This window comes from Papilio machaon, chromosome 13 (genome assembly GCF_912999745.1).
Source record: "Papilio machaon chromosome 13, ilPapMach1.1, whole genome shotgun sequence".
Taxonomy (NCBI): Eukaryota; Metazoa; Arthropoda; class Insecta; order Lepidoptera; family Papilionidae; genus Papilio; species Papilio machaon.
Window position 1 is genome coordinate 1,406,929 of NC_059998.1, and position 12,980 is coordinate 1,419,908.

The 12,980-nt window shown below is 32.7% G+C and overlaps 1 protein-coding gene across 1 annotated transcript in view; it reads right to left on the reverse strand.

Moving 5' to 3' along the window:
- Positions 1 to 2,238, reverse strand: part of LOC106712178 (calmodulin-A) — a 98,192-nt gene extending 95,954 nt beyond the window's left edge. Inside the window, exon 1 of the mRNA XM_014504674.2 lies at positions 2,179 to 2,238. Coding sequence (XP_014360160.1) covers positions 2,179 to 2,217 — 39 coding nt within the window. The 5' untranslated portion in view covers positions 2,218 to 2,238. The remainder of the gene's footprint in view (positions 1 to 2,178) is intronic.
- Positions 2,239 to 12,980: the final 10,742 nt, after the last annotated feature.

Here is a 12,980-nt window from a genome sequence, read left to right on the forward strand (position 1 = left end):
TTTGAACTTTTAGGAATAGAGAAGTGTTTGCTTTATAAAAATTTATAATCACGATCTAAATAAATTATATGGACAAAAGCGTTAATAGTTGATAGTAAATTTGATGAAAAAAGTAAAGTTTACATTGAAATCTCTTAAAAATTTTGTAAATTACAGAATGGTCATGACTAAGTATCATATCACAGAATTACATTAAGAACGCTTGCTCGTTAACCTATAATAGTTTAATGTTAACAATAAACAAAATGTTGATTACTAGCTAAAAAAAATTCATCTCATAAGTGTTTAAGAAACAAAGCCAAGCATACAAAGACTTCATATACTCTTATTTAATTTTTAATACATCTGTACCTTAAGCCTTACTTCTGTACCTTACTTGTATAACATAAGCGTGAGATTATCAAAAGCACTTTTATATTCCTTACAAAAATAAATGGTAAATTATCTTTTGTATTCCTAAAAGATTAAAAGTCTGACCTTTATGCTTTACTTTGATTTCACAAAAGAATAATAAGATAAAATTCTAGATATTAGTTTAGTCGAACTACAATTTCATGAAAAAACTCTTTCTAATTTATTTAATAAACAAAAACCTTTACTTTTACATCAATTACATTACCAATTCGTTTTATTTTAATAGATTTCATTTGCAGAGTTGTTGACATTGCGTGAATCACGTGTATGAATAATAATGAAGGCAAACAGGCATTTTTCTGTGCGTCCTCTTTTCCGTTTAAAGTTAAGCAACAAATCTGCAATTACGGATGTCTACGGGCAGCGGTCACTTCGCTATTTCGGCGTATGGCCGCTTGCTCATTTGCTAGTTTATGATAAAAAAAACTTTATCTGTAAGTAATAATTATTGATACATAAAAATATGAAACTAGCAGGTAATATTAATTTGTATTTATAAAAAGTTTTAATAATTATCTTATTTTTGTAAATATTGTCACTCAAAAGTTGAAAATAACATTACACACTTAACCTAATTCTGACGTAAATTTTGTTTAAACACTAGTAACGCAAATAACAATGGCTGCTGTGAACATTGGTTCCGGAATAAAAGAACATACTTGTGTTAAATACAAAATCTGTTTCTGATAAATTATTCCAAGGACTCGTTTTTTTTTATAAGAGAATTGGACAATCAAGCAGCGGGAACACCAAGGTGTTCATCGACGCCCATGGACATCTGCAATACCAGAGGAATCGCAGATGCGTTGCCGGCCTTTGAGATGGTGATACGCTCGCTTCTTGAAGGACCCTAAGTCGTAGCAGTTTGGAAATACCGCCGAGGACAGACCATTGCACAACGCGGAAGTACGCGGTAAAAAGCTACGCGAAAACCGCACGGTTGTGGATTGCCAGCCATCGAGGAATCGACTCGAGCTAGAAATTATTGTCTTTTTATATCGATATGTGTAAATGGAGGCCTTATCTTTCATTGCCGAAAAAATGTATATAACAGGTTATCTTTTTTTCATTCTATCTTAATAAATTGAGATGTCTTGAAACATGCATTACATAAAGTTTAAATGTCCTCCTAGAAAAAAGTTTAATGCATAAACTTTTAAAAAAATTTTTTTTCACCTACTAGTTCATACCTTACCTACAACACTATATTTCATATTCATTTATTTCCATTTCTACATAATAAATTTTATAACAAAATATACTATGTATAAAAATAGTACACCACCGGCTGCGGAATGCCATGACTCAAGTAGCCAGTGGTCCGGGTTGCAGAGAAATGGAACTCCTCACTGCGCGCTGTTTCTTAAATAACTGCTTTTTATATATCTTACTTAAATTATTTTGATTATAAAACAGTTTTGTCGAATCCTAAAATAAAATTAACTCATTATTTGATACCGTGAAGAATATTGATGTTCTTGCGAAATACAAATAATGTATATTTGTAGGGCAGATATGAAATTCGTTTGATAAATATTGTATTAAAAAAGTAGTGTAATTTATATAAAAGGTGTGAGGGTGTGGTCCGGATGCGGAAGCGTCGCAGCCTTCAAGCTGGAATGCCCAACCTGTGGAGCCTACACCTGCGTGGGAGGACACAACCTGTTACGCGCTCTAAATTATTATTTAATAATAGATTTTACTATTAGAAATTTATATTTAATAATTTTAATGTAATTTAGTTATTTATAAATAATAACTTACCCTTCGCATAACACGCAAAGAAAACGAAGATGTCTTCATGTTTATTTTTCTTTATTAATTCCCACGCCTAAAAAAACCGAGGTCGCCGCCTTTAAGCGCACTCTTAATAAAATAATTTATTTTTACTTATTAATTTTTTGAATAATGAAAACGCGTACACAAATATATATTTAATACACTACACAATTGAACTAACGAATATAAAATATAAATTAATAACAATACATTTGATGGAATATAATGTACAAAAAATAGTTGTCGATTTTTAAGGGATTTTTATATTTAATATAAGTAGAAAGTCGGCGGGAGACGAGCGATGCTCGGGACGGTATATTGGCGACTGATTACTCTGTACTCACCCCGACGTAGATACAGGGCGAAAAGGACATACTGTATACTCGCAAAATAAAAGTCGTATGTGCAAATACATTCCATCAAATGTCAACTCTAAAACAAGTGAATAGGGATTAAATTTGAAAATGGAATATTGTAAACGTTTGAAGGATGTGTAGCTTGGTCTCGTTTTCGCCTTCATCCGGTTGGATGGAACACAGATACAGGATGAATTGAATTTGCACGCTCACCATTGTACCACTCCCCGGAGTATCGGTAAGGGAATTTTCCTTGCTGTTGAATCCATTCCTGATACAATATGACCGATATTTTGAAATGATAACGATCTAGACGTAGCTGACAATACACGCTATAAAATTGTTTCTTAGTAATAATTTTAATACCTTTTGTCTATCGTTATAAAGTCTTAGAAATGTAATTTAAGCCCAGTATAGTTTAGTTGGATATCCATGAGATATAATATGCTGTTACTTAATTTAGTAACAAGTATAGAATAATTTTATATCTCCTGCCTAAATAAGTATATATGGCCAAATATAACCTCATCTGTAACCATTCCCCTGTTGAACGGTTACGAAACCACGTAACCTCGTAGCATCGTAGCTAGGTAGCTACGAATTACGCTACTACGTACAGTTACCACAATACATAACCACATAGAGTTTGCCTCCGTAGATTTATGCAGTGCAATCATTGATGGGAGAACCACACAATGAGATTGCTTCCGCGAATTTGTACTTAAGTGTGGTAAAGTGGGCGGACTCAGCGGTTAGGCCTTGTATTTATTTAAATCGCTTTTCGACGCTTACGATATTTACGATTCATATCAAGATTTGATTTTTTAGGTTCTGATTGCATTATTTTCGATTAACTTTAATACATGTAACTCGCTTCGACTTTACTTGAGCAAAACTAAGTTCCGAAACAAACAATCGAAAATTTTCTGTTTAAAATTATTTAAGTCGTTTATTTTTATGTATACCAAAGTTAATTTCAAGTTATAAAATTCAACGAGTTTCTGATTTTGTTTACTGAAATATTTTATAGGTTACCTTTCAACCAGTCAACAAAATGTTCGTAGCACGCATAAAGAGAGGCAGCAAGCGAGGCGTTAAATCAAACCATTGCCAATTATCACAAATTAAGCACTCTCTACTCGCAACTGTTGAACACACCGTAAATGAACATTGAGACTTTTTTATTTAATTAATTAAACTCTATATTTTGTTACACTTTTAACGAATCCCTAGACATAATTACACTAATTTGAAAATTGAAGCTTATTTTTATACGGAATATAGTAAAAACCAGTATTGTACTTAACAATAAGCTTATGTAATATGAAATAAAAAATGTTTCTGGAACATGCGCCATCTTCAAAATTTTAATCACTACCTCTTGGTAGGCAAATGCGACTCCATATTTTTTTTAATTTAAACCTAGTTGTGTAATTTACCACTATAAATTACTACATGAATTCAAACTCCACCAAAAATATAGTTCTCTCTTTTTTTCAAATCCGAAACAAAAAGTACTTATTAATCTAGAGTTATTTATCTCACTCTTTTTTGTTTTACGTTTATAATATTAATAAATTTAAACTTATTTATTTCTAATATATTTCTGTATTACATAATATTTGTATTAGTAAAATAATATCTTAAATTCATATCTAACCTGCACATAATTATACTTTCCTCTCATATACCGGATGACTGGTAGAGAATGCCTTTAGGCATTAAGTCCTCCTTGTACTTATAAAAGTGCTAAAAAATATATAAATAAATAAATAAAAATTAACTTTTGTTTGCGTAATGTATTAAATTTTATTCTAGTTTAACATTTGCCCTTTTATGAACAAGTCATTACAAGGGCAAAGTTGTCATTCGATGTTTTATTTGACGCTACTAACTTTAATTAGGAGGCGTGTAATATTTGTAATGTTGCCAACCCCCCAGCGACGTTACATGTAATGGATACCTTGCGCTCTAAGAAGCAATTATGTCCCTGCCGAGGCGGTAATTTATTGTCATATACAGGATGTTTTAGAAATTAAAAAAAAATGTTTGAAAACAAAAAAGGATCAGCTGGTTGCAAGTTATTTTTCACACACTTACCCCGTGCGTGCACTTGCATACGCACAAAATAGAGCCCTTTCATAATTGTGAATCTTTATGTAGCTTTTTATTTACTCTAAGTGGTAATATTTTTTTATTGTTGCCGCTTAATTAGCACCGCATCTTAAAGAATAATCCACTCTAATTATTCAAGTTTCTGTAATCCAACTTAAAGTACAACTTTCAATGTTTAACAGTTATATTGTCTTAAATCAATAAGTAATCAAATTTCACGGCCGTAAAATTTTTCACATGAAAATTTGAATGTTTAGTATTTACTACTAAAACCGTCCTGTAAATTTTTCTGAGTCACAGGTGACATTGTTACGCGCACGTCATTTAATTCATTACCCGAGTGTCGTAAACCACTGGGTAGTGGAACTAAACCTATGTTACCAATGACAAATAAATAAACATCACTGTGTGGAAGTTTTTATTGACCCTTGTCAGCGAGTTGTTTACTTGACCGGAATGTAAAGCTATTTTTGTAAAGTTAAAGATTTATTTACTTTTTGAAATAATTTTCGGACCTCTGTTAGTTTATTTTGACATAAGTTCATGTTATTGTCAACCAAATGTAATTTAATTATGTTTAAATTCTGTAGTATGTTTCTACAGGCATTTATTAAATCAAACATAAGATATTAATTAAAAATATTCGACTACTAGTTATTACCAATAATTTACTTTTAAAATATAAATTTAGTGTTGGCAAAATACGCCTAAATTATGTTGAATTCTTGGCCTATTTCATATTCAAATAGCCGAGGCGACGATGCGGTTAAGTGAAAGTGTAATTACTAAAGTTAGAGACTTCCTTTTCACTGTAAATTATGAACCCATAACTCCAATCTTAACTTTAAAACGTCAGATAAAGTTTTTTTTTTATGACGAATAAACCAAAACTTGAACGCTATCTTCATTATAATTATGCAGATACTTTTTGCAACTTATTCTTGAAGGTAAATGATATTGTTTTACGAAATAGTTCAACCTTAGTTTATTAAAAAAAGCAGCTCATTTTGACATCCAAGAAAAGTTTACGACTTAAAACATGCAGACATGTAATAATTTTGTTTTTAAATGTCCCCATGTAGGTTTTAAGAAGAAAAATAGAAAACAAATTGTTTTTCCAACTGTTGTAGCTATATATTCTAGGGTAGCTGAAAAAAAAAACCAACTTTTTCGCAACACATAAATTGTTGGACTTCGCTTTTCCGAATTTCCCGTCGGGACACAAGACGTACGAGCGCCTGTGTGTTTTTTTAAACATTTTATATTGCGGTATTACTCTTCTAAATATAGAATGTTTGCTAGACACTAACAGGGTTACTTAGTGAATATTTAGTGAGAGAAATTTGCACTATGGGACACATGGCAATAAGCCAGATTTATACGAAAATATCAAGATTAAAATCTTACTTAATTTTATTTGTAGATTTGCAGTTAAAATTCTTTCACTACCTAATTTATAACAATAACCGAAAAAGCATATAAAGTAAAAAAACATATCTATCTAAAATCCTGCAGTAGAACATAACCTTGTTTGCGTGAGCTGTTTTAATCCCGAAGTTAGGAAGAACTCGTTAGGAAACGTTGTGTCCCACATACAGTTCCATGAACAACTCTCATTACCTTTCGTATCTGTACATATTTCGCTTGTTTAGACAAAACGATATTATAAGTAAAATTGATCATAATCTTATCAATGTCCTGTGAACAATATCCATTTTATAGGATGATGACGAAAGATTTCTAAGAATGATAATTATTTATTTTACATTTCAAGAGAGCTATGTAATATTATTTATACGCGATACGCGATACGCGGGTCTTTAACCCTAACGAGGTTTAAAGACCCGCGTATCGTCGTTAAACTGCGTCCAGACCACCGGAGGACGGGCAGCAGCGTCCCTTACAAAAACGATGGAGAAACACTGCGATCGCCAACCCGCCTGCCAAGCGTGGCGATTATGGCAAATCCCCTATTATGATAGCCACAAGTAAAGTACAGCCCTCAGTACCTGGTGGCGCCGCCGTTCCTGGTTACGGAAGCGGTCAGGGTGACGGCGGTGCAGGGGGTCCTTAGAGGATCGATCTTTGGGGGAGGCCTATGCCCAGCAGAGGGCGTAATGAGGCTGAATGGATGGATGGATGGATGGTTAGGTTTAATTCTAATTCATTATTATTACTATAGCACGAAATGATTTAAACTTTTCAATACTTACTTACTACACTGGCGCACCGACTCAAAGTTGATCAATAATTCTTCAAAGAATAAAAGTTAAATTTAACCAAATAACCTTGTGATGGCATATGTTTAATTAATCCACAGAAAGTTTGTTAATTCAGTTCTAAGCTCCAGTTAATTTTAACTCTCTTGCTCATACAAATACAGCCGTTGCAATTTTGAGAGACTATTATTTTACAGTTTCGGAATTTCAAATTCAAATTACTTTTCGGGATTACTATGTTATACGTAGAGAATACCTAAAGAAATTACCTTGTATATTTTGTAAAATTTAACTGACTTTTATGTTAAGTTTTGCACATTACTGAGTTAACAGTTCAACAGTAGTAGACGACATCAACATCTGTTGCACGAATTGGTCGGCTCGCCCGGTACAAAACCACAACCACACATAAGGCAAGCCTGGAAGCAATGCTGCGTTTTGTCTAATGACCGTACGTGCCGGAGGTTGATTTTGGTCCACTTCCCCTCCTCGCTCATTTTTTGTAAGGAAGAGAAAGGAAGGGGAGACGGATTTGGTAGAGGAGGAGACGCATAGGAAAGGAAAATATCGTCTATTTGTGCTCAGTCTAATCTGTCAAAGGTAGGGTCACTTCGTAATTTTAGCATATTTAAGAGGCCGCTCGTTTGTTTGTCAAATTTTGGTATTTAAAATCTGAGTAAATAAAATTTTATTCGAACATTCCATTATAAATAGAAATATTAAAATCTGAGAAGCTTCGTAAAAGTTTGTGTAGATTGACAAAATTTTGAATACAAATATAGCAACTTTGTAACATTTGCGAAATTCTGTGACGTAATCGAGTTCCGAAAGGTTTAATATATCGTTTCTGTTATTACCCAAAACACTTTGAAGCTCGGTAAAGCTTTAATACGAGTCTTTAGGAACATAAATGCAGCTCCGCACTCACGAATATCGTTCCCTTCTTAATACTTTTGCTATGTAAGAATATTAAGAAAATACTGCGGAAAGGAAAATTTTGTCGGTTTCTTCTTATGAGGTTTCTTTAATATTTCTTTGGAAGTACGATTATATTTCGTTTGATGTTTATACTTTGCTATATTTAAAGAATATAACCATACGTGCGCAATAATAATACAGCATAAGCGTTTTAATAACAATGCTAACCTTGCCCAGTCTTAAGTGCCAATACTGTGCACATTATAACATGGTGTAATTTTTGTTAAAAAAATACAGTGGTATTAAAAGTGTATTGCATGAAGATAGTAAAAAGCGATTCTTATTTCTAGTTAAATAAAAAGATCTATTTGATTTTTAGGCCTCATTCGCACAGTCGCTTTTTTAACACTGCGTTAAAACTCCAGCGACGAACGCTTTAAAATCACTATTGTTCCTTTCGCCCAGCGCTCAAAATGCAATACTGCGCGATAAAAAAGCATTGCGTTTTAAAAGCGCTGCCGTATGTACAGATACATGGAAATGAATTTGTTCTATTTTAACGCTTTTAACGCGCGATAAAATAATCGCCCGTGCGAATGAGGGATTAATGTATTAAAAACAAATATATATTGCAAAAATGTACATTAATGAAACATTCTGACTTCTTTTAAATTCCATTTGAATATATTTCTTATTTTTTCTCAACTTATTAAAAATTTAAGTAGGAAATCCTTCCTCGGTCACCGCTTCGTAGAAAGGTGAATACAGAAATAGCTAACTACAAAATAAATCGCTTCAAGACGTCGAGACGGGGTTTGAGGAACGTTCACAGAGTTCTCTGTAGGAGAGCTAAAACCGCAGACTTACTGTTCACAAAATGTTATATATGAAATTACAGCAAAGGGTGGCAAGTTTTTCCGACCATAGCATAGGCATTTACTAAAGTAGCGCATCAACACTCTACATCAGGTGGGATCAGGGACAACCACAACTATTAACATTTATTTGCCACCTGATGTTAAAACATTTGACAGTACATAAACCTTTAACTTTAGCTTTTTCCCTGTCTAAGTCCCGTCAAAATCGCTCCAGCCGTTCTGGAGATTAACCGGAACAAACGCGGCCTTGCAGACAGACATACACACAAATAAAAATCTCAATAATTGGTTTGTCGTTTTCAGCAAAGAGTTCAAATACAACCTGTGAAGGAAATATATTTTTTATATTACATACAGACACTCCAATCTTATTAATATGTAAATATAAATAAATGTAGTTTGATTATTGTTTTAAATACCCAGTTCTGACTACTAACTATAACATTTACGTCATAATCATGAGCATTTTTTATAGTTTTCCAAAATTTTAATCAAATCTATCGTATCTATATTTAAAAAAAAACAACGTTTGTACGTCTGTCGCTTATATGAGGTATGTTATTCCAAGTTTTAATCTTTTTTAATATTTCATATAAATCGCACTTTAGTGTATCAAAAGCTTTACATGTTCGATGTTTTAAAATTCATTGAAGACGCAACGCAATAAAAATCCTTATACTATTTGATTTGTTTGTGAATTCCTTTAGCTATTTGAAATAGTAACATTATTTTGGAATAAAGTTCTTTTTATCAGGAAGGTATATAAGGCGGCTTTGTAAGTACATACATAAATAAAATCAATGTCGGTTTACTTGTCTCTTATTCGTTTTTAAACCATCTATTAGTTTGAATGTAATAAAATTATGATAGGGTATTCTGGAGATTTTAGAAATAATAACGTTTTTAGCATTTCATCATTTTACTTGCCATTTTATGTATGCCATAATTTTTACGTATTTATACTTTTTTTTATTAGCTTAGCATTTCAACGTATACGTTTCCAAACATACTTTAATTATAAATAATAATAAGACAAGAAAAGCATTGATATAAATAAAAAAAAAATCTTAGTACAAAATTGCTGCTTTTTACAAGCTTTATATTCATGACGTGACTGAGTCTGACCTCGACACGGTGACTTGCATTTTTCTAACTCATTTTTTTATTGTGATCGCCCGCAAGTCGCCTGAAGAATACGAAAAATTTGCTCTTAGTTATATTTAAAAGCATGTTAATTTATTCATATAAATAAAATTGTAGTATATGTATGTTATATCAAAATAAAATTTGTATATTTAGTACACTTTGTCTTTCCGTCGTTAAGTTACCTGTAGAGAAAGACGTATTTTCAAAATGTTTGTCAAACTATCTGTCCGCAAATCTGTGATTGTACCGAACAATATCCGAAACAGAGCTGGGAAAGTATATTTTTTATTAAATTTATAATTTAATTTTAGTGATTTATTGATCATCTCACGAAATATGAAAGGATCGCTTCACTAATAGCGCGCCCGCAATTATAAAATTATGTTTAATAGAAATAATATAAATTCTTGAGAGTATTTTCGTTCCCGACGTGGTAATCATGAAATTATTTTAACAGACGAGAATTCAGTTAGCTTATTTTAAAAGCGACCTCGAGAAAATTATACGAAAAATATTTATTTAATTCAAAACTTACAATAAACTAACTTATTAACTGTGAAAAAAATATATATATAATAATTTACATTACAAATAATTTATTAACAATAAACATTATTATTGTTAATAAACTAACTGAACTAAAACTAAACTAAAACTAAACTGAACTAAACCTCGGTGGGGACGTATAGTGGTGAGCTTTTTAGTTGGAACGAAACAAAAGCTGTCATTTCCAAGCAGCGACCTGTCCAACGGATATCTATATAGTAGTAAGTAGTTCCATTTCTCTACGCGTCACTCAAATTAGTAAAAATTGTAACAGACTTTAAACATGAAATCTCATTATTATTATTATTGATTTATAATCTGTACCAGCTCAGAGAGAGAGAGAGGAGGTCCGCTATTTCAGCTTGTTACCTAGACTTACACAAAAATGTATTATTAAAATAAACAGTGCAAAAACAAACTGGAAAGTACAGCAGTTATTCTACGCTCTCAAGGTCTATGTAGTATTTTACTAGATGTATGTTGCCCTTGCCTGCAGCCTTAATACCCTCCCGACCTCGAATTCTCAGTCACGTACAGCCGCTATAAAAATTCCTTTACGCCTACAAGTATTCCCGCAAGCAAATATCTCGGCGTATTCCTATTGCTGCTTTGAAATACGGGAATAATTTACACCTTCATCCTCAAAACTTAAGATCTAAAATCCAAAACACTTACGTGTAAGGATTTTGTTTATTAAGTGTGATGGACAGTGCAAGAATGTAAAAAATGTAGAAAAAAACTCTCACAGTTGGTTAAGTACGCCACGTATATACCAAGTTTTTGAAAATGGTAGACGCCAGCAACAACATTTCATATTTCAACAGTGTCATAAATTCCTTGTCGTACTGTTACTATCGCAGCATTTTTTTCTTTAATGTAAGTTCATATGGCTGTGTAGTTTTTGACATTTTCTACCAAAACTAACCGCAATAGCACCGCTCCTCATGCCGGGCCAGCTATGACGTTAATACATCAAGACAATCTATTCGTACGTAAAAAATACAAATAATGATAACATTATCTAAATTTTATCTCGGGACGTTGAGTGAAAAAGGCTTTTTATCGCAAGCTATACATTTTTACGACGGACGACAGCGGAAAGGGATTATCGATTTCGATTTTGTATCGGCTACGCGTCGTCTTTGCCTTGCGACTTAATAACTAAGTAATCCTTTTATTTTATACAATGAACGTAAACAAGACTAATCGATGATTTTTATCTATCCATAGCGTTGCCAGGCGTCCGGATAAAGCCGAACATAGGTAGGCTTTTTGTGTCCGGCCAAAATAAACGGTTTTCCGGCTTTGTTAAGCTTTTTACATTTCCCAAACGAGAGTGTACCTATTAATACTGAGACAAAATCCAAATAATATAGAGTGTTCGACCTTTCTACCCAAATGTCCGACCAAACTGGCTGGTCTGTCCGGCTAGTAGGTTTGGCGACCTGGCAACCCTATCTATACACATAATGGCCAAAAATGAGTTCCTAACTGAACTTTTTGTCGATCGACACTAAGGGGCTGATGAAATTGCAATTAAAAGACTAAATAAACTTACTAAAATAAAATACATTCATCTTTATCCAGGACAACGCCAAAACAAAGAACTCGAGGTTGAAAGAGTTGTAGGCAAAGGTTAAGTTAAGGATCAAGCTTTGTACGAAGCCTTACCACGACTAGAAATCAAGCTCATGTACGTGCTCAAAGCAAACTCATTATTTCTGTTTTATTTTTACGTAATGCTGCTGATTCTCGGAATATTCTTTGAAGGACTCGTCCTTTGCAAGCGGGAATTACGCACGATGATCGTGGTGATTCTTTCGTTAATTTTAAAAGGTTTCTATCCAAATGCTTAACCTCAGACCAAATAACCATTACGCTAAAACTTCAAATTAATTTTCACAAAACCCTTTTTCTTAACTAACAATAAATAAACTCATATAACATAACTAAAATAACATTAACTTTATTTTAGTTCATTTTATTTCTTAATAACAACAAAACAACTAAAACTAGATCTAAAAACTAAAACTAAAAAACTTAAATATCATAATGGTTGTCACGTATGGAATTTGACGTAGACAAAGGATAAGGTAGGCATTGAATCTGCAATTGTCAATATAGATGGTTATAGGCAGCGGTTACGGTACGACAGAATGACAGGGGACAGCCTAGTACAGAAATTTGCGAGCATATGTCCGTGACGTTATCGACAAAACTTGTATTAGATTTGTACAGCGTGTAAAGTACAACAAAACTCATACAAATTTTGACAAATTATGTCACTGACGAATACTTTTTAGCAAATTTTCGTGCTTGGCTTATTACTGCCTTGTCATAAAAAAGAACGAGACTGGAAACGAGCGAGCAGCTTACCAGATGTTAAAGTATTAAAAATTCTTCAAGTATTCAATTCAATGAGTGGCACATGCGTTGTCTTGTCTACCTTGTCTAGGAAAAGGAAGAGGAATACTTTCCTATGTTAGGGACATAGGAAAGTATTCCTCCTCCTTTTCCTGGTCAAATCCCAATGAGACGATGGTTACCAGAAAAAATCATCGTTTAATAACAAAATTACTTTGAATATTTAATTACAAGGTAAATTAAAT